Source organism: Mobula hypostoma, chromosome 9, assembly GCF_963921235.1.
Source record: "Mobula hypostoma chromosome 9, sMobHyp1.1, whole genome shotgun sequence".
Taxonomy (NCBI): Eukaryota; Metazoa; Chordata; class Chondrichthyes; order Myliobatiformes; family Myliobatidae; genus Mobula; species Mobula hypostoma.
In genome coordinates this window covers 89,672,551-89,695,691 of record NC_086105.1, presented here as the reverse complement: position 1 = coordinate 89,695,691, position 23,141 = coordinate 89,672,551, and the positions used below count along the sequence as shown (strand labels likewise).

The following is a 23,141-nucleotide window of genomic DNA, read 5'->3' as shown; positions in this document are numbered from 1 at the left end:
TAGCCTGAGCAATGATGAATGAAGAATTGGTGTGACTAGGAGAGGAACGTGTAGGTGGTTGCAAAGGACAAACCTGTCAGAGACATCGGTGTTCCTGGTTCTGCTGTCCTTATCCTTCTTGAAGGTGGAGATTTTGTTTGAGAGATATTGTTATAGTTTTATTAAGCTTCAGGTAAGAGGATTTTGTACCAGTGCAGTGGACTGCTTAGTCCTGGATAATGCCATACCTCTGGCATTTTTTTTTAGAGTTTTCATAAAAGGCGAGTGGAGAGAATTGCATCATATTCTTGGTGTGTCTTGTAGATGGCAAGAAAGGTTTTGGATGGGTCAGGAGATGAGTTATTCACTACGGGATACCAAGCCTGTGACTTGCTCTGAAAGCCACAGTAATTATGTGGCCAATTTAGTTGAATTCCTGGTCAAGGCTGACACCAAAATGCTGACAAATATGGCAATGACATTACATGTCAATGGGAAGTAATTGAATTCAATTGTTGGGGAGGTTGATCGCATGGAACACTTGGGACATCAGTGGTTCCAGCCCACGCAATGCCCCCTCCTTTAAGTTGGCCACATGTGGGCATTTCCTGCCTTAGCCATTCTGTGGCCTTGCGTAAAATCCTGAAGAAGTAGGATTTCAAAGGTGAGGTAACACTGCAGCCAGAATTACCACAATTGACTGCAGGTGGCAGCTTTGATTCACCTTGATGAAAGAGGAAGCATGAATTTCTGCAGGGGATCTTCCATCTTTGTGAATTCCAGTCACTTTGTGCGCAGAAAGTTCTCACAAGCACCAATGATATCATGATCAGGTTTTGGCTGAGGAGTACATATTGACAGGGCAGTGGGGAGGGGCCCCTGCTCAGCTTCATCTGAGAGAGCAGGTTTCATGTTTCATGCCAGAGATTGTATCTCTGACAATCCAACACTCCCCTCAGAATTGAACTGGGAGCATCCATCTAGATCTTACCTGTGAATCCCTGAGATGAAGCACAGTCTTCAGCATGAATGACAACTAAATGTCTGCACCCCAAGACTGGTTTCTTTCATCTTCTCCATACCTTCCCACTCTCCCCTGATGGTGAACAGTATCGCTGGGATATGTTTGCAGAGATATAATATTTCACCTATTCGTCTGTTATTAACACTCAGCTCTTAGAAGACATGAGATACAAGCAAGGTCCTTCCACCCACCTTGCGTACCTGCCAAAAGGGATAGTAAGAACTATCACAACTAATTGATTTTCCTCCCTCTGAGCCTAAGGATGCGCACGTTAATTAAAAGCAGCTAACACAGTACAGCTCGGGATTGGAACCTGTGACTGTTCAGTCTTTATCACACTACGTTATGCACTTATCCATTGAATCATCTGGAGAGATAAGATCTTTTTTCAAGCCAGACAAATAGTAGCAAGTCCTTTAAAACCTTGCAGGATGACATTTGAATATTGCCATTCCTTCGTCAAAGAAAGAGAACTTCACTTCTGATCCCAATATTGAATCTTCCCTCTAATGATAAATTCTCATGGAAAAGTTGGAAAATCCTAGTAGAATAGCAGCTGTCCAAAACTACACCTCCTATCTCCTGGTTTTCAAGAGGCGCAGAGTTGTGGAAATCTTGCTGGACTCGACAGGATTCCACAATTTCAAGGTATTTAAACCCACAAAGAATATCAAGCAATAAAACCAAAGCAAAATAAATCCTGTGGTATTTAAGTTTTAAAAAGGCCTGATTAAACTGGGGCCAGCTAATAAAAATAAGAAATAATTTTTGATCAAAAATGATCTCAGATCAGCCTGCTTAAAATGTCTTTTCTTCCCCTTTCTCAGGATAACCTGGACAAGCTGTTGAAACTATCTCAAGGAATGTATGCGAATGGGGCAGAGTCTACAAAGGAATTCAAAGAGAACTTTGTGCAGAGACAAACTGGACAAGGAAATTGACATGAAATGTACAAGCAAGGAAAATAAAACTCCATCTCAATTCAATAACTAGCATTTCAAACAAAAATGATTAAATTTGAGCCCTGCAGAATATCTCAACTAGTCTAGCATTTGGTGCTCTCAAAAAGTCCTTGCCCACAAACCCCTGGAGCATAAGGGGATGGCTCTACACAACCTTGGTCTCTGGATCTGCCTTGCCTCGTTGATGAATGCTGTTGGTGTTTCTGGTGACTGCTGGCTCATTGAAGGAGAGAAGGGATTTGTCTGGTTAGCAATCTGCAGCCAAAACCAGCCCCCTTACGAATCCATTCCTCAGCACATCAACAGCACCATAGTCGACCTCCGTCTGAACGAGAACAAGATCAGAAGCGTCCAGTACTCCTCGCTCAATAGGTTTGGCAACCTGACCGAACTCAATCTGACCAAAAATGAAATTTCCTACATTGAGGATGGAGCCTTTTCTGCACAGTACAACCTGCGTGTCCTACAGCTGGGGTTCAACAAGCTCCGGAATATCTCCGAGGGGATCCTGCGGGGTCTCGGCAGGCTGGAGTACCTGTACCTCCAGGCCAACCTCATCGAGGTGGTGAGTCCTAATTCCTTCTGGGAGTGCCCGAACGTGATGAACATCGACCTATCCATGAATCGGCTGCAGTCGCTGGACAGTTCTACCTTCCTGGGACTTAGCAAACTCTCGACTTGCGAACTCTACGGCAACCCGTTTGACTGTTCCTGCCAGCTGCTGGGCTTCCTCAAGTGGCTGGTGCAGTTCAACAACACCACTAGGAACTATGACCGCATGCAATGTGAGTCCCCAACCCTTTATTCTGGCCAAGCCTTGCTGAGCCAGAGCCAGACCCAGAGTGCCTACAGTTTGCTAGTCTCATCCTGCGGCGACATCTACACCCTAGACCCCAAGTTCATACAGACACGGGCTCCCCCCAGCACCACCACTTCCGAGAGTCCCTGTGGAGACGAGGATTGCTCCTCAGGCGATGATGCCACTCCAATGATAGCTTTCCACTCCCCAACCCATGAGACACAAGCGCCGGTGATCAGGGTGGAAAAGGTCACCTACACCTCTGCCACCTTGTTGATCCAGATACCCCGGCCCTTCAGCAAGATGTACATCTTGGTGCAATACAATAACAGCTTCTATGCAGACATCAAAAAGTTACAGACAGAGCATGAAGTTATTAAGTTGGACCGACTCCAGCCCCACACTGCCTACACCTATTGCGTGGCATCGATTCGCAATGCCTTAAGGTATAACCAAACCTGTGTCACCTTCTTTACTGGAAGCGATAGGGCAAGAGGCGCTATTCCCCCATCATCGACCGCCACCCACTACATCATGACCATTCTTGGTTGCCTCTTTGGCATGGTTATAGTGCTAGGGTTTGTGTACTATTGCCTGCGCAAGAAGAGGCAACAGCAGGAGAGGCACAAGCAGGCAGGCGGGATGGCGAAAGCCATCATTGAGCTGAAGTATGGAGCAGAGATGGAAGCTAGCACCATCACCCAGTTGGCACAAAAGCCCATTTCACCCCGTGAGGTTGCTCCCAGGGCACCTTTTATGCCCTCACCGGGAGACCCAGAGCTCCACAAGCCACAGGAATTGAGCGACACACCCAAAACTACCAAGGGGAACTACATCGAGGTGAGAACAGGGGAACCAGCTAGCAACGGGGGTGGCCAAGCACGTAGTTCAGCGGCGGAGATCTCAACCATCACCAAAGAAGTGGACAAGGTCAACCAGATCATTAACAACTGTATTGACGCCCTGAAGTCAGAGACCAGCTCTTTCCAAGGGGGCAAAGCAGGAGCTGTGGTTTCTACGGAGCCTCAGGTGTTGATGACGACAGAGCAAACCCAAAGCAAGCCCGGGCTCTTGTCACCTACTTCTAAAGAGAGCTACCACCCAATACAAAGGCACAGCAGTATAGAGGTTGTTCCCAAACGCCCCAGTAGTTCCTCCAGTGGCTCCACACGAAGTCCCAGGTCGTTCCGCTCTGAGGCATCAGTACCAAGTCACTCCTGCAGATCTGAAGCACAGTACATAGAGAAAGCATCCCCCGTGACGTCCAACAGTCCGGGAGCCCTCCCCCGGGCACAGCCGCGCAGCGAGCACCGGCACTCATACCCCGGACGGCGGCAGTGCGAGCAGCAAGCTCCCGAGGGAGTGAGCAGCCGCAGTAAGACCTTCATCTTGGAGCCCCTCGGCCGCAGCCGCAGAGACGTGGCTTACTCCCAGCTGTCGCCCCAGTACCACAACCTCAGCTACACCTCCAGCCCCGAGTACAGCAGCAAGCCAACCCTGGGCATCTGGGAGCGTTTCAGATTGCACAAGAAGAGGCACAAAGAGGGGCAGGAGGAATATATCGCAGCGGGCCATGCACTGAGGAAGAAGGTGCAGTTCGCCAAGGATGAAGACTTGCACGATATCCTTGATTACTGGAAAGGCGTCTCAAACCAGTACAAATCCTGAGTCTGACGTATTGAGACTAAAACTGGACAAAAAGCCCTCTTCCCCCCCCAAAAAAACTTTATAACTGCTGTTTTTAACCTGATCTGTTCACCTGTTCATAAGAACTTCATCGTCTATCACAAGTCTGTGCACCAAAATCTTTCAAACTGTGGAAATAATTTCTTTTTTAATGCACACACATAACATATAAATATATATACACCCAGAAGCCTTGGAATATCAGATATTATTTATCGCATGACTCTATCCTGTGACTGTGTCTCACTGTGGTGTACACGGGGCATTGATTGTTGTACAGTGCACACTGTGACTGGACTGTACTGTGTCATTGTAGCTCACATGCTGCTCACACCCTGCATTGTACAGTAATATTTACCAGTAAAAACACCTCTTCCCTGCAGTTATGTACAGATAAATTTCTATATTTGCAATGATGTTTCTGGGTTTTTCTCACCTGTTTGTATCAGGTTTTAATCACGGGATTTGCAGAGCAGTTTGTTTGATGTCCAATGAATGTCTGAGCACTGACTACAAGCATTGGATAAAACTGGACTGGCAAAAGAGATTAATGGAATGGTTTCTTCCATCGTGCTTCCGCTGGTCCAAGTCACCAGTTCTCTCTGTGGGAGGAAAGTGCCAATCAGATACAGAGTGCTTAGGTAGGGCCAGACTATTAAGCAATAGTTCCTGTGCATAGTAAAGCTTTGCTAAATTGACGCACTTGGCCACATTAATCTCCATCTTATGGAAAAAGTTGCAAAAGGGCTAGAATTGGTGCAAAGAAAGATTCGCAAGGGTGATTCCATTAACGAAGCAAGAAAAGGTAGAATGAGTATAAGGTGCTTAAATTTACAACAGCAGTGGTGAGCTATACGGAGAGGCGTCTGTGCTTCTGAAAGCACATAGGAAGTCATAAATACAGTAGTCAGTAATGCCTAGAAGGTTGTTGAAGTTGTTTTCTCTGGGCAGAGGTAGGAGAATCCCAAACAGTGGTCATAGATACAATAGTCATTAGTAAACCTCACAGGGGGTTAAATAGACACTTGCATTCCAAGAGTGTGATTAGAAGGTGGAACGTCCAACTCAACGGAGAAGCTCAGACTGATAGCATTGATGCATTCAAGAGGAGGCTGGATAAACCCGCGACGGAGAAAGTGGTGGCAGATCACATCATGTGGTGGGAAGCAAAGGCTGTAAGGAAATGCGGAGCAGAAACATTGCAGATCGTTTGGGTGAATGGCCCATTAAAACTTTGTGATAGTTTGCTATACACTCTGCCCTACATTGCTTTCTAATTGAGTTTCACCTTTCAGTCTTTCTGAAGTTAAATTAGTCCACATCACCCAACTTATGTAACCTTCATACATTATAACTGATAATTAAGCACTGCGGCTAGGTGCTATAGGAACATTGCGCCCATCCCAAGGTATTAATGATGGTGAAAGCAGAACTTGTAATTAAATGTTGCCTGTCATAGTCCAACAATGTCTCAAAATCCCATTGAAGGGCAGTCATTATGCAATGCAGAAAACAGGATTGTGAATATGGGCATAGGAAGATCCTATGAAGGATCCCATTATAAATAATTTATATTATCCTACATTTATTTATATTATCCTATTATTTCTCTTCACTGAGAAATAATGACCAGATAGATGTGAGAGATCCTTGATTGAAAAAGATAGGGCACTGAATGGGTTTTGACCTGATGGATGTGGAGAGGTTTCTTCTCATGGAAGAATTTTAATAGTAGGATATTGAAAGAAGTCACCCATATAAGCCAGAGCAGAGGCAATAAAATTTCTCACAGAGACCTGTGAATCTTCAGAAATCTCTTCTCCAAAGGTAATGGAAGTAGATTCTTTGTATGTTCTTATGGTAGATGTAGAATGATTCTTGGCAAGTAATGGCGAGAGAGCTAACAGCAGAGTGCAGAGCTGACATTACTGTCAGGTCAACTATAATTAAATTGAGAGACAAATTAGCATAGTCTAGTTTGGTGATGTTGGATGAGGAGTAAATATAAATAGGATTGTGGAGCAAATTTCCCTATTCCTCTTCCAATCAATATAATGGATTTGTTGCTATTCACTTGCAATACAAATGTGTCCACGGGAAAAGCTGCATCTTACACCCAATGTTCAGGCAGTTTCAATTAGACATCTTGTTCTGCCTGCTTGCTCAGCCTTATGAGATGTTTGCAACTACAAGTCCCACTCCTTTACAACAGTTTTCACGTGATGAGAATGCTGTCAGGACTAGATTGCCTGAGTTCTAGGGAAAGGTTGGCCAGACTAAGTCTTTATTCCTTGGAACATAGGAGAATCAGAATCAGGTTTCATATCTGTGCCGTATATAACGTGAAATTTATTGTTTAGTGGCTTCACTATAGTGCAAAGACATAAAGTTATTGTAAATAACAAAATAAATAAATAGTGCATAAAAAGGTATAACAAAATAGTGTTCATGAGTTCATGGACTGTTGTGAAATCTGATGGCAGAGGGGAAGAAGTTGTTTCTGGATCGTTGAGTGTGGGTCTTCAGGCTTCCTTCTTAAGGCACCTCCCCTGGAAGAGTTCCTTGATGGTGGAGAGAACTGTGCCTGTGATGAAGGTGGCAAAGTCTACTGCACTCAGTAGCCTCTTGTGATCCAGTGCATTGGAACCTCCATTCCAGACTGTGATGCAACCTGTCAGAACACTCTCCACCATTCATCTAAATAACTTCGCAACAGTCTTTGTTGACTTATTAAATCTCCCCAAACTCCTAATGAAGTTGAGCCTCCAATGTGCCTTCTTCTTGATTGTATCAATATTTTGGGCTCAGGATTAATTGTCTAAATTGATGGCACCCAGGAACTTGAAGCTGCTCACCATTTCTACCCTCAGTATTCACTAGTATGTGTTCTTATGACTTTCCTTTCCAGAAATCCATAATCAATCCCTTGGTTTTGCTGATGTTTGGTGTGAGATTAACCAGCCAATCTATCTCACTCCTATATGCTTCCTGATCACCACCTAGTATTTTAACAACAGTGGTGTCACCTGCAAAATTATAGATGGTATTTGAGCTGTGCTTAGCCACAAGGAAATGAGTGTACAGAGAACAGAGCAATGAGCTAAACACACAGCTTTGAAGGACACCTCTGTTGATTGCCAACAAGGATGCCATGACTGATCTGCACTGACTGTGGTTGCCTGAGGAGAAAGTTAAGGATCCATTTGCAGAGGGATATACAGAGGTCCAGGTTTTGAAGCCTAAGGATTAATTGTGAGGGGACAATGCTGAGTATGCTGAGCCATAATTGATAAATAGCAGTTAGACGTAAGTTTTGATTTTGTCTAGGTGCTCCAGAGAACAGTGGAGAGTCAGTGTTTAAATTATGACAGGCATAGGCAAGGTGGATGGTAACAGTCTTTACCCCAGGGGAGAGGAGTCCAAAACTAGGAGACTTAGTTTCAGGGTGAGATAGAAAAGATTTAAAAGGGAATAGAGAGACATTTTTTTCATGCAGAGAGTGATGAGAGCATGGAATGAGCTGCCAAAGGAACTTGTTGAGGAAAGTACTGGACAGGTACATGGAGGATTGGGGCTTCGAGGGGTATGAGCCAAATGCAAGAAGTTGGGACTAGCTGGGTGGATACAGTTGTCAGCAGGTACTCTCTTGGCCAAACAGTCTGTGTCCACGCTGCTTTGTTCTGTGACCATATCATTCAATTTCATTTCTTCTTTTAGAGCTCATGTAATTCCAGGTGGGTTTTGAAGATGCTGCCTGTCATTAGCGGCTCTTCAAACACTGAGAGACCTGCTGATCACTTGTCTCGTTGTTGGGGATGAAATCATAGTATCCATGTGAATATCATTCATTCACAGGATGTAGGTCAGCCTTTCCTGCCTGTCGCTCAGTGCCCTTCAATGCCACACAAAACCTCAGTGTATGACAATAATAAACCAACTGCAATTCAAACAGAATCTCATTTCAGAGGGATCTAGCAGGCAGCTACACTGCTGTGGGCCTGGAAAGCCAAGCTGGGTCAGGATGATTGGTGACTTCTGTAATGAACAGTGGGTGTTCCCAATGGGTTTCATGGCAATCCAGCTATTTCTCCATACCATTACCTTTATTAATCCAGTTATTTCAATTGCTAGAGTTTAATCTCCAAAGCTGCTGCTTCCGCTCATTCAGTACCTGGACTATTATTACAGTAACAGACTCATATGCTGTCTTGGCTCAGAGAACAGCTGAGTGATTTTGTCACTGGGTTGTATTTTAGAATCACTAGGGTACATCTTAAGTTTGTACATTAGTAGAGCATGAGCGATTTTAGTGGAAGTAAAAACTGAGAAAGATTTAAAATGGACAGTTGATCTATTACTGGGCATATTACAGACTACAAAGTATTAACTGTATCTCTGAGCCCTCCCTGGGTGCAACCCTCAGAAACCCTCAATAACACATGAGCAGGCATTTTCCCGGAAGTGAGATGTCCCATTATAGCTCTCATTAACTCCTGAACACATTCATGAGGTAACAGTTTCCCTCTCTTGCCAGCCTATTCCCAACATTCACTACGCTCTGGGTAATCTCCAGCTGCCTTTCCACAATCTTTCTCTGACTTCCCTCGAACAGAATGTGGAACAGGCTGAATATGCTGATGTTATTTTGTCATAATTCTACACATGGATAACAAAATCAATCTCAACAACAATCTGACTTGCTCAAGCAGCATCTGCAGTGGGATATGAACTGTGGGCAGTCCAGCTTGCAGGTTCCAACCCAATTCTTTTCTCCCACAGAAATTGTTTGGCCCATTGAGTTCCTCCAGCTGCTTGCTTTTTGCATCAGATTCCAGCAACGCTAGTCTTTTGTGTCAACAAAATCTTTCTCCTTCCTTAACATATTATTTTTCTTCTCAGTCTTACCAAAATTGCTACATCTGTTACTTTCACTCAACTTCTTTTCTTCTAAGTTCCAAATACACCTCGAGCCAATCTCCTTCCCTCCATCAATCTTGAAATCAGACCCTGCTGCTATTTTTTTTCCAATGAGAAATTTATGTAATTATAAATCACAAGAGCTGCAACAACAGTGTTCTAATGGGTTTCAGTGTCAGAATCAAGAACAAAATAGTCCTTTGTTTCTCCAAGTCTTGCATGAAGTGCAATCTGGCTGAGAGGTGACTTACACAGTTTTAATATTACAAATATGGAGTCTTGTAGGACTAAGTAGAGAAAAGGTTTCCAAAGTCCAAAACATCATCTTGTAATCTTTCACAGTCTTAAGAATAGACCTAACATTCAACAGTGCTTCAGCCTTCAGATTGTCCTTACCTTCAATATCCTACCATAGTCTAACCTTCCTTTTCTCCTCCAGCCCTGCTTCCCTCCACAATCTCTTTGCTTGTACATCCTCAGCCATAACTGTTCCACTGCTTAAGGCTGGATTCAGCTATCCAAGCTCTGCCTCCCTCAACCTACCCTCCTGGAAAAGGCTTATTGCTCATCTGTCTTACTCTAGATGTCAAATCCTGTTTGAAAATGCTCTTGTAAAACTCTTCAGCATGTTGTGCTGTCTTAAAGGTAGTGTATTAACGCCAAGTCATTCCCTTAGGTCACCCTTCAATCATTTTTCCAGAGAAAATACAGCGAAATATTGCCATCTTACTAAATCTCTTTCACTCCTCCTTCTTAACATTGGAAAATAGAATTTATAACAGAACCGCAACAGTAGTCTAGCTAAGATTCTGACTGTTTAACATAATCTCTCTGTTTTCCTTCCCAGAAATGAACCTCAGAGGTCCAAGTAAATTTATTATCAAAGTACATATATGTCACCATATACAACCCTAAGATTCATAGTAAATGCAAAAAAAAACACAACTAAATCAACACAAGACTGTACACAACAAGATGGACAAACAACCAACATACAAAATACAGCAAGCTATACAAATACAAACATAAATTAATAATAAATAAAAATCAAGAAAATGAGACTGTGAAAGTTGACCCTTGGGTTGTGTTCAATTCAGTATTGGGGTGAGTGAAGTTGAGACTTGGTTCAAGAGCTTAATGGTTGAGGGGTAGTAACTGTTTCTGAACTTGGCATTGTGAGTCCTGAGGCTCCAGTACCTCCTTCCTGATGGCAGCAGTAAGAAGGGAGCATGCCCTGAATGGTGGGGGTCCCTGATGATGGATGCTGGTTTCCTGCGACAGCGCTCCATGTAGATGTGCTCAGTGCTGGGGAGGTCTTTACCTGTGATGGACTGGATGGTTCTCATTACCTTTTATACACTGTTCCATTCAAGGGCAGTGGTGTTTCTCTACCACCTGTGATGAAACCAGTCAATATAATCTCTACCACGCATCTACCACACAAATTTTTCAAAGTTTTTGACAACACACTGAATTTACGCAAAGCAGGGGGGCTGCCATCCATTTTTTGTAATGGCACCTAAGTGCTGCATCCAGGGCAGATATTCTGAGATGCTAAAACTAAAGTTGCTGACGCTCTCCACCTTTGATCTCCCGATGAGGACAGACTGGCTCATGGACCTCTGGTTTCCTCCTCGTGTAGTCAATAATTAGCACCTTGGTCTTTTTGACATTGAGTGAGAGTTTGTTGTTGGGTACAACTCAGTCAAATTTTCAGTCTTCCTCCTTTATGCTGATTCATCACCATCTTTAATTTGGGCAACAACAGTGGTGTCATCAACTAACTTAAGTATGGCGTTGGAGCTGTGCCTAGCCTCCCAGTCACGAGTATATGTAACCTGTATGTCTTCAATCCCATGCATCATTTAGTGATTTATGTATGTATTTATCCATCAATATTCCACAGTTGTAAAAGGAGTTCTGAAAAAAATGGTATATTCTTTGGGGAACTCTTTGTGAATGATTCAGAATAAGATCTCTGTTGACTGCAGTTCATTCTATCTTTTTCCTTCTCAGTGTTCCCTCCATATATTTTACTAAAAATTCCTTTTCCCTTTCTTCCATCCATTTTAATTACTAGTCTTAGTTAGTCTTAGTTCCTCTATCTCAGGGGTCCCCAGCCTTTTTTTACACCACGGACTGGTTTAATATTGACAATATTCTTGCGAAGCGGCCAACCGGGGGGGGGGGGGTTGTTCAAGTAGGGTGAAACTCTCCTCAACATGTCTTTTACAGTGAGGGTTGCCAACTTGCTCACTCCCAAATAAGGGAAAAAAGTAGCAGTCAAATCCCAGGACACGTGTGTTTACTCCAGGAAAGACTACCATGACCATGAAGCCTTGCGCAAACACCTGGGTGCACATGTCTGACGTGCACATGTGCGTACGTGTCGATTTTTTCCACAAATCGGTTTTGGCTTAATCTTCCTGGCTATACTGTACATACATAATTTCTGCTATATATTTATCAAATAATTCCTGCTTTTACTATATGTTAGTGTTATTTTCGGTTTTATGTGTTATTTGGTATGATTTGGTAGGTTATTTTTTGGGTCTGGGAACGCTCAAAAATTTTTACCATATAAATTAGTGGTAATTGCTTCTTTGTTTTACATCATTTTGGCACAAAAGGTTTCATAGGAACACTCTACCTAAGCGGGGGAAATACAGGACAAGGGCGGTTCGGTATGGGACAAATTAATTTAGCCCGATATACGGGATGTCCCGGCAAGTATTGGACAGTTGGCAACCCTATGTTCAAGTTCAACAGTGCGTGACAGGGAATGAGGAAAGGTGCAGCTGACTCATATCGTTTCCTCGCAGCCCGGTAGCACATGCTTTGCGACCCGGTACCAGTCCGTGCTCTATCTCATTAACTTTAGGAATCACATGATCTATCTAACAATTTTCTGACACTGCTCATTGTTGCAATTAATTTTTAATATTTATGCAACAGCTATTTTCTTCCTACGACTCTGTATAATATCTATCCTATCCCAAGCTTGTCCCCTCCCTAAATGTAATGTTTATCTTATATACCCTTGACATTTTTCTGACTTCTTCATCTAATGTCATGTCCATCATTTTAAAGTTCAAAGTAAAAGTATTATAAGAGTACATATTTGTCACCATATACACCCTGAGACTAGGTTTCGTGCAGGTACACTCAGTAAATCCAGGAAGCATAGCAGAATCAATTAAAGACCACACGCAACCGGTGCAGACAAACAAGCAACATACAAAGAAACAACAAACTGTACAAATACAAAAGAAAAAATAAATAAGCAATAAATATTGAGAACACGAGAGGAAGAGTTCTTGAAAGTGAGTCCATAGGTTGCTGGAACAGTTAAGTGATGGGCTGAGTGAAGATGAGTTAAGTTATCCTCACTGGTTCAGGAGGAGTTGAGGGACAATAACTGTTCCTGAACCTGGTGGTGTTGGTCTAAGGCTCCTATACTTCCTTACTGAAGAGAGCATGGCCTGAAGGGTGGGCGGTCTCTGATGACGCATGCTGCTTTCCTGCCACAATGCTCAGTGTAGATAAAAGGAAAAGAGAGGGCATAAAATAGAGCAAAAATTAGTGGGAAATTAGACAACTGGGGAACTTAAAAAGCAACAGAAGGCAACTAAAACAGCCATAAGGAGGGAAAAGATGAAGTATGAAGGTATGTTAGCCAACAATACCAAAGAGGATATCAGAAGTTTTTGAGATAAAGAGTAAATATCAGACTGCTGGAAAATGACGCTGGAGAGATCATAATGGGGCACGAGGTAATGGCAGATGAACTGAATAAGTATTTTGCAACAGTCTTCACTGTGGAAGAAAGAAACTATATGCCAGACATTCAAAAGTGTCGGGGTGGGGGGGGGCATCATTTAGTGAAGTTGCCGTTACGAGGAAGAAGATGCTTGTGAACTGAAAGGTCTGAAGGCAGATAAATCACCTGAACCAGATTGACTACACCCCAGGGTTCTGAAAGAGATAGCTGAAGAGATTGTGGAGGCATTAGTAATGATCTTTCAAGAATCAATAGATTCTGACATGGCTCCAGAGAACTGTAAAATTGCAAATGTCACTCCAATCTTCAAGAAGGGAGGGAGGCAGAAGAAATTATAGACCAGTGAGCATGACCTCATTGGTTGGGAAGATGGTGGAGTTGATTGTTAAAGATGAGGACTTGGAGGCACATGAAAAAATAGGCCAAAGTCAGCATGGTTTCCTTCAGGGAAAATCTTGGCTGACAAATCTGTTGGAATTCTTTGAGGAAATAACAAGCAGGATAGACAAAGGAAAATCTGTGGATGTTGTGTACCTGGATTTTCAGAAGGCCTTTGACAAGCGCTGCACATGAGGCTACTTAACAATATTAAAGCCCAGGGAATTACAGGAAAAATACTGTTGGAATAGGCTGATTGGCAGGAGACAAAGAGTGGAAATAAAAGGATCCTCTTCTGATTGGTTGCCAGTGACTAGCGGTTTTACACAGGATCATTTCTTTTTACAGTGTATGTCAATGATTCAGACGAAGGAATTGATGGCTTTGTGGTAAAGTTTGTGGACAATATGAAGGTAGGTGGAGGAGCAGGTAGTGTTCAGCAAGCAGAAGGGCTGCAGAAGGACTTAGACAAATTAGGAGAATAGACAAAGAAGTGCCTGATGGAATTCAGTGTCAGAAAGTGTATGGACATGTATTTTGTTGGAAGGAATAAAAGCATAGACTATTTTCTAAATAGGGAAAAGTCAAAAAACTGAGTAGCTAAGACACTTGGTTCTCCTTGTGCAGGATTCTCTAAAGGTTTATTTGCAGGTTGAGTCGGTGGTGAGTAAGGCAAATGCAATGTTAGCATCCATTTCAAGAAGATGAGAATATAAAAGCTAAGATGTAACACTAAGGCTTTATAAGGCATTAGTGAGGTCTCAACTGGAGTATTGTCAGCAGTTGTGGACATCTTATTTAAGAATGGATGTGCTAACATTGGAGAGGGTTCAAAGGACATTAATGAGAATGATTCCTGGAATGAAAGTCTTAGCGTATGAGGCATGATTGATGGCTCTGGGCCTTTACTTGCTGGAATTTAGAAGAATGAGGGGGGATCTCATTGGAACCTATCGAATGTTGAAAGGCCTAGATAGAGTGGATGTGGAGAGGATGTTTCCTATGGTGAAGGAGTAAGACCAGAGAGCACAGTTTCAGAATTCAGCGACATCAATTTAGAATGGTGATGAGGAAGAGTTTTTTTGGGTAAAGAGTGGTGAATCTGTGGAATTCATTGCCATGACAGTTGTGGAAGCTAGGTCATTGAGTATATTTAAGGCAGAGTTGAAAGGTTCTTGAGTAGTCAGGATATCAAAGGTTATAGGTAGAAGACAGGAAAATAGGGTTGAGAGGATGGATCAGACATAATTCTCCTATCTCTTGTAGTCTTACGTGCTCAATAGTGGGGAGGGCTTTATCATGGACTGGGCCGCATCCACTATTTTTTGTAGGATTTTCCATTCAAGGGCGTCGGTGTTTCCACACCAGGCTGTGATGCAATTATAGTTAATATACTCTTCATCAGACATCTCTAGACGTTTGTCAAAATTATATGTGTCATGCTGAACCTTCAGAAACCTCTATGAAAGTAATTGCATTTCTATGCTGCTCCCAGGGCAGATGCTCTGAAATGATAATGCCAAGGAATTTAAAGTCACTGACCCTCTCCACTTCTGATTCCCCCGATGAGAACTGTCTCATCAACTTCTGGTTACCTCCTTCTAAAATCAATAATCAGATCTTTGGTTTTGCTAACATTAGGCTTTCCAATAAATATTGATATGAGGTTTCTACCATTTTACTGAGATTAACTAAAGAAATTGGCTTAGTGGAGAAAGCTACTGCTGGTTTTCAATGAAATGTCACAAAGTCAAACCATAGTGTGACACAAGGATGAAAATCTCAACAGAGAGTAACTAAGAGAGTTACAATTCTTCAGTTTCTAGTTAAGAGCACTTATCAAAATCTGTCTTCCATGCTCCTTAAGAATTTTGATGTGGTCAGACTGTAGTGGAAAAGCTGTTTCAACTGAGGGCATTGCCACAAATCAGTGGCCATAAATAAAATATGGTCAGCCACGGCCAGGGAGCATAGAAACAGGATGATTTGGCAGATAAATGCATGGCTGAGAAGTTGGTGCAGGGGGCAGGGCTTCAGGTTCTTGGATCTCTTCTGGGAGAGGTATGACCCATACAAAAGCAACAGGTTGCCCCTGAACCTGAAGGGGAGCAAAGGATAGGTTTTTTAGAGCTGTTGGGCAGGGTTTAAATTAATTTGACAGGGGGTTGGAAACTGAAGTGAAGGGACTCAGGACAGGATGGATGGTAAAAAACAAAGATAACATGCAGTCAGACTGCCAGGAAGGGCAGGCAGATGATAGAATAAAATTGCAGCCAGCAGCATGAGTACCAATGCTTTCAGGATGCCGAATTAGAAAAGGTATCAAATACAGTACTCAAATATAGGAGGCTCAACAAAAAACTGCTCTAGAAGGCATCTCATATGCATTCAAGAAATTCACTCAGTTGGGATCAATTACCAACCTGATTTTTCCAATTGGCCTGTATGTTAAAATCTCCCATAACTATCATAACATTGCCCTTTTGACACACCTTTTCTACTTCCTGTTGTAATTTTCAGCTATAGTGGATTGGGTGTTAAGTAATGAACCGGGGCAATTAGGGAGCTTAAGGTAAAGGAACCCTTAGGATTCAGTGATCACAATCCGATTGAGTTCAACTTGAAATTTGTTAAGGGGGTATGTAAGATCTGATGTAGCAGTATTGTAGTGGGGTAAAGGAAATTACAGTGGTATGAGAGTGAAATTGGCCAAAGTAAATCAGAAGCAGATGCTGGCAGGGATGACAGCAGAGCAGCAATGGCTTGAGTTTCTGAGAAAAATGAGGAAGGTGCAGGATAGATGTATTCCACAAACAAAGAAATAGTTAAATGGCAAAATAGTACAACCATAGCTGACAAGGGAAGTCAAAGCTAATGTAAAAGCAAAAGAAAGGGCATACAACAAAGCAAAAATTAATAGGAAGATAGAGGATTGAGGAGCTTTTAGAAACCTAAAGAAAGCAACTAAAAGAATCATTAGGAGGGCAAAGATGAAATATGAAAGCAAGCTAGCAAACAATATCAAGATGGTAGAAAAAGCTTTTTCAAGTATATAAAAAGTAGAAGAGAGATGAGAGTAGATATTGGACCATTAGAAAATGATGCTAGAGAAATAATAACGGGGGACAAGGAGATGGCAGATAAAGTATGTGAGTATTTTGCATTAGTCTTCATTGTGGAAGACCCTAGCAGTGTGCCAACTGTTGAAGGGTGTGAGGGAAGAGAAGTGAGTGCACTTACTATTACAAGGGAGAAGGTGCTCAAAAAGCTGAAAGACCTAAAGATGCTTAAGTCACCTAGACCAGATGAACTGCACCCTAGTGTTCTGAGAAAGGTAGCAGTAGAGATTGTGGCGGCATCAGTAATGGTTTTTCAAGAATCATTTGACTCTGGCATGGTTCCGGAGCACTGGAAAATTGCAAATGTCACTCCACTCTTTAAGAAAGGAGGAAGGCAGTAGAAAGGAAATTATAGGCCAATTAGCCTGACTTCAGTGGTTGGGAAGATGAAGTTATGGAGTACTTGGTGACACAGGACAAGATAGGATGAAGTCAACATGGTTTCCTTAAGGGAAAATCTTGCCTGGCAAATCTGTTGGAATTCTTTGAGGAGATCACAAGAAGGATGAATAAAGGAGATGTAGTAGATGTTGTATATTTGGATTTTCAGAAAGCCCTTGACAATGTGCCACATATGAGGCTACTTACCAAGTTAAGAGTCTATAGTATTACAGGAAAGTCATTAGCATGGTTGGAGCAATGGCTGATTGGTAGTAGCCAGCAAGTGGGAATAAAAGGATTCTTTTCTGGTTGGCTGCCAGTGACCAATGGTGTTCCGTAGGGGTCAGTGTTGGGACTGCTTATTTTTTTGCTGTATATCAATGATAGATGATGGAATAGACGCCTTATACCTTATAAGGTGTGAAATGAAAGGCTGTGTGACGTGCCACTCCTCATATAGATGGTAGGTGGCCATTGACTCACAAAGAGATCATCCGCCCTTTGACAGATTTTGTTTTTAGTCGTGCTGGGTGCCTACACACCCTCCTCCCTGGTTAACCGAAGTGTACCGGGGGTGTGCCAGCTGAGTCACCGACAACCCAACCCAAGACAGGTAGTACTGGGCTACGTGGTACCGTAGCAAGGCAAGGCCCTGACCTGACCTGTAGACGTAGTAGTAGTAATAGATGGCTTTGTTGCCAAGTTTGCAGATCATACAAAGATTGGTGGAGGGGTAGTAGTGTTAAAGAAACAGGAAGGCTGCAGAAGATCTTAGATAGTTTAGAAGAATGTGCAAGAAAATGGCAAATGAAATACAATGTTGGAAAATGCATGGTCATGCACTTTGGTAGAAGAAATAAATGCACGGACTATTTTCTAACTGGGGAGAAAATCTAAAAATCTGGGATGCAAAGCAACTTGGAAGTTCTTGTGCAGAACAACCTAAAGGTTAACTTGCAGACAGAGTCAGTGGTGAGGAAGACAAATGCAATATTAGCATTCATTTCAAGAAGTCTAGAATATAAGAGCAGGGACGTGATGCTGAAGCTTTACAAGACACTGGTGAGGCCTCACCTTGAGTATTGTGAACAGTTTTGGGCTCCTTATCTAAGAATAGATGTGCTGGCATTGGAGATTGTTCAGAGGAGGTTCACAGGTATGATTCTGGGAATGAAAGGGTTATCATTTGAGGAACATTTGAGGGCTCTGGGCCTATACTCACTGAAATTTTAAAGGATGAGGGGGGATCTCATTGAAACCTTTCAAATGTTGAAAGGGCAAGACAGAGTAGGTACAGAAAGTAGGTTTCCCATGGTGGGAGAATCTAGGACAAGAGGGCACAGCCTCCGGATAGAGGGATGTCCATTTAAAACAGAGACGTGGAAGAAACTTCTTAAGCCAAATGGTGCTGAAATTGTGGACTATGTTACCAAAGGCAGCTGTGGAGGCCAGGTCGTTGGGTGTATTTAAGGCAGAGATTGATAGGTTCTTGATTGGCCAAGTTTTAAAGGTGATGGGGCAAAGGCCAGAGAGTGGGGCTGAGGAGCAGAAGAAAAAGATCAGGTATGATTGAATAATGAAGCAGACTCAATGGCCTAATTCTCCTCCTATGTTTTATGGTATGGTATTATAATGAATTCAGGGGGAAACTCTTTAATGAAGAGAAAAGGAGAATGGGGACATCCTCAAAGGATAGAAACATAGAAACATAGAAAATAGGTGCAGGAGTAGGCCATTTGGCCCTTCGAGCCTGCACCGCCATTTATTATGATCATGGCTGATCATCCAACTCAGAACCCCGCCCCAGCCTTCCCTCCATACCCCCTGACCCCTGTAGCCACAAGGGCCATATCTAACTCCCTCTTAAACATAGCCAATGAACTGGCCTCAACAGTTTCCTGTGGCAGAGAATTCCACAGATTCACCACTCTCTGTGTGAAGAAGTTTTTCCTAATCTCGGTCCTAAAAGGCTTCCCCTCTATCCTCAAACTGTGACCCCTCGTTCTGGACTTCCCCAACATCGGGAACAATCTTCCTGCATCTAGCCTGTCCAATCCCTTTAGGATTTTATACGTTTCAATCAGATCCCCCCTCAATCTTCTAAATTCCAACGAGTACAAGCCCAATTCATCCAGTCTTTCTTCGTATGAAAGTCCTGCCATCCCAGGAATCAATCTGGTGAACCTTCTTTGTACTCCCTCTATGGCAAGGATGTCTTTCCTCAGATTATGGGACCAAAACTGCACACAATACTCCAGGTGTGGTCTCACCAAGGCCTTGTACAACTGCAGTAGTACCTCCCTGCTCCTGTACTCGAATCCTCTCACTATAAATGCCAGCATACCATTCGCCTTTTTCATCGCCTGCTGTACCTGCATGCCCACTTTCAATGACTGGTGTATAATGACACCCAGGTCTCGTTGCACCTCCCCTTTTCCTAATCGGCCACCATTCAGATAATAATCTGTTTTCCTATTTTTGCCACCAAAGTGGATTACTTCACATTTATCCACATTAAATTGCATCTGCCATGAGTTTGCCCACTCACCCAACCTATCCAAGTCACCCTGCATCCTCTTAGCATCCTCCTCACTGCTAACACTGTCACCCAGCTTCGTGTCATCCGCAAACTTGGAGATGCTGCATTTAATTCCCTCATCCAAGTCATTAATATATATTGTAAACAACTGGGGTCCCAGCACTGAGCCTTGCGGTACCCCACTAGTCACCACCTGCCATTCTGAAAAGGTCCCGTTTATTCCCACTCTTTGCTTCCTGTCTGCTAACCAATTCTCCACCCACACCAATACCTTACCCCCAATACCGTTTGCTTTAAGTTTCCACACTAATCTCCTGTGTGGGACCTTGTCAAAAGCCTTTTGAAAATCCAAATATACCACATCCACTGGTTCTCCTCTATCCACTCTACTAGTTACATCCTCAAAAAATTCTATGAGATCCGTCAGACATGACTTTCCTTTCACAAATCCATGCTGACTTTGTCCGATCATTTCACCACTTTCCAAATGTGCTGTTATCACATCCTTGATAACTGACTCCAGCAGTTTCCCCACCACCGACGTTAGGCTTACCGGTCTATAATTCCCCGGTTTCTCTCTCCCTCCTTTTTTAAAAAGTGGGGTTACATTAGCCACCCTCCAATCCTCAGGAACTAGTCCAGAATCTAACGAGTTTTGAAAAATTATCACTAATGCATCCACTATTTCTTGGGCTACTTCCTTAAGCACTCTAGGATGCAGACCATCTGGCCCTGGGGTACATACCAACCAGTTGAAATGGCCTTTGATTGCATGGTAAACTTTGATTAATACTTTTTTTCAGTTTTTCCTTATTTTGTCACTACTTAGGACAATTGTTGCCACAGGAACATCTTGCATGGAATGCCCAGTTTAAAGACTTGGTCTAAATAGGACTCTAATTTTTTAGAGCTGTACTCAAGCTGGATAATTGCATGTAATGGGTAAAGTGGATGTTTACATTCCTTAATTAATGCACTTACTGGAGTGCAAAAATTACCCATGTACAGCAACTTGGCTCGCAGGCACCAGACAAGCACAGCCCTGAAAATTGGTCCACAGTGCAAACTCGATTTAATGCTTGTGTGCACAGCTAGATAACTGTGCAAATTCTGTTCAGAAACCATGACAGGGAAAGAACAGAGAACTAAAGTTTCAACAGTGGAAGAATGTCAACCAGTTGTTGTCAAGTTCTCTTATAAAATTGTGAAGCTGCTCCAGTGAAATAGATTGAATAAGAAACTTTTGTCTGAATGATCCCCCAAAACTTCAGTCCAATCTCATGTTGCATAATTATCCCTCGTAACTGCTGTAAGACTTAAAAGGTGGGATTGAGGGAGGAGTGAAAGGCTTCATATGTGTACAGCAACATTCGGAAGTGGAGAGTGTGAAGGCTACAACAGCTGGCTGACTAATCCTTATAATTTGGATGCCACAAGTTGTAAATTGGTTCTGATTCATTGACAGTTGTAGTGCAAGTTATACCGACTGCCACATCGTCATGCCTGCTGGAGCAACAGGCAGATAGTGATACCACTTGAAGTACAGCACTGCCAGGTACTGACACATTGGAGCCCTTTGCCCTGCTCATGCCATACACTGTATTAACCTCACCCGGCTGACCACAAGCTTTCTAGCAGGAAGAATCCCTAATCCATCCCATCCCTTCCACCAGGGCTACCTAAAGAGCTGCATCAACTATTAGCAGTTTCGTTGCTGATTGATTCATATTGGCTATTATTTAACTCTATTTCTCAAGCCATTCTGAGGGATTAGTATTACTATCCGATCCCTTCAATAATTAAGTGCTTTTAGACTTCAGTGGCCTTTGGAATTCTCTATTAAGAGGGTTGTTTGGGGGTCAGAGTGGTGGGAAGAAGGAGTAAGAGGGGAATATTTGAGGAAGCATGGAGGGATATATATTGTCAACAGAGTAACATCCACATAGACCCTTTGGGGAAGAACTCTCCCACAGGAACATAGCAAGAAACCTTTTTGAGGCATATGCCATCCAATGGGGATTTGCCCACTGAAATATGCCATCTGCTCCAGTCACCAGGCCAACTTCAGTATGGGTCCAGGACCATTGTGGCCACCTTTATGCATTGACCTCCTTTCAGGCAAAACCAGGAATGGTCAGAGAATTATCTCCCCTTTCACATGTGGAATGTCATGGATACTCTGTACTCCAGGAGAGCACAATGCACAGGTGGCATTCTGAGAGTACCACTGAACAACATAGGGATGATGTGTAGTGCCCTTGTGGAAAGATTCCTTTCATCACATGCCTGGCTAGTATGTGACCATATAAATCTGGTATGGAGGGGCCACTGCACAGGAATAGAAAAAGCTACAGGGAGTTGCAAACTTAGCCAACTCCATCATGGGTACTAGCCTCCCAGAATCCAGGACACCTTCTAAAGGTGATGCCTTAAAAAGGTGGCATCCATCATTAATGTCCCCCATCACCTAGGACATGCTCTCTTCTCATTGCTACCATCAAGAAAGATGTACAGGAGCCTGAAGCCACACACTCAATGATTCAGTAACAGCTTCTTCCACTCTGCCGTCAGATTTCTGAATGAACAATGAATCTATAAACACTACCTCAGTATTTTTCCTTCTATTTTTGCACTATTTATTTAATTTATTTTTTAGATACACTTCTTATTGTAATTTATGATTTTTATTATTATGTATTGAAATGTACTGTTGCCACAAAACAACAAATTTCATGACATACGCCAATGATATTAAACCGGATTCTGATTCTGATTCAATTCCCAGTAACCCATCAGCAGTCTTGATCACATGGCAGTCCTTTGCTACCTAACTCCAAAGAGTGGCTAAAGGGTAACAAGGATAGCTCCATGGTGAAATGTTCTTAACACTGCCAACAAACAAAACATCAAGTTAGCCGCAGTGAGTGCATGACACTTTAAGACTGATCAGACAATGACTGTTGTCTGAGCTTCACAATGTCTGAGCAGAAACTCAGTCTCCATGGTCATCTTCCGTGTCCTGCACAACGTGACCAGGACAAGTACCCCAACAACCACCAAACTGGAAGACAAAGAGGAGGAAGAACACTTCAGCCCTGCATCATTCAATGAGATCATGGACAGTGTTCTCTTATGATCAGAGCCATGTTCTCTTATGAAAATCATATCCCTTGATTCCCTTAATATCTAAGCATCTACAAAACTATTGTGCAAATAGCAGGGCCTCAAATTTAACAGCTCTCTTAATTCCAAAGGTTCAGTGAAGTTATCCCTTTTCATCTCTCTCCTGATTAGCCAATTCCTTGTCTTAAGTCTGTGATCTCTGGTTCTGAACATCCCAGCCATGGGAAGCACAAACTTCATATCAGACCTGTCATGCCCTGTAAAGACTTTCTGCATTTCAGTACCTGTCAGGAAATGTAGAGGAGTCTTGACCCAAAAGCAGAGCAGTGGAGACGATTTAGCAGTAAACAAGACTTTACTAATAAACTGCAAATAACAAACGACAAGGAGCCAGTAAACAAGAGAGATCAGATACTTACATGACAAGGCAACAAGGTAACACAAACACGTCTA

General features: G+C 42.8%; 1 protein-coding gene across 2 annotated transcripts in view; it reads left to right on the top strand.

Annotated features, from left to right (window-relative positions):
• The window catches only part of LOC134351847 (protein ELFN1-like), a 351,461-nt gene extending 347,018 nt beyond the window's left edge, over positions 1 to 4,443 (top strand). For both annotated transcript variants that reach the window (XM_063058646.1, XM_063058647.1), the window contains one exon: positions 1,831 to 4,443. In XM_063058646.1, the coding sequence (XP_062914716.1) occupies positions 2,105 to 4,432 (2,328 nt within the window). In that variant the 5' untranslated portion in view covers positions 1,831 to 2,104 and the 3' untranslated portion in view covers positions 4,433 to 4,443. The remainder of the gene's footprint in view (positions 1 to 1,830) is intronic.
• The last annotated feature ends 18,698 nt before the right edge of the window (positions 4,444 to 23,141 follow it).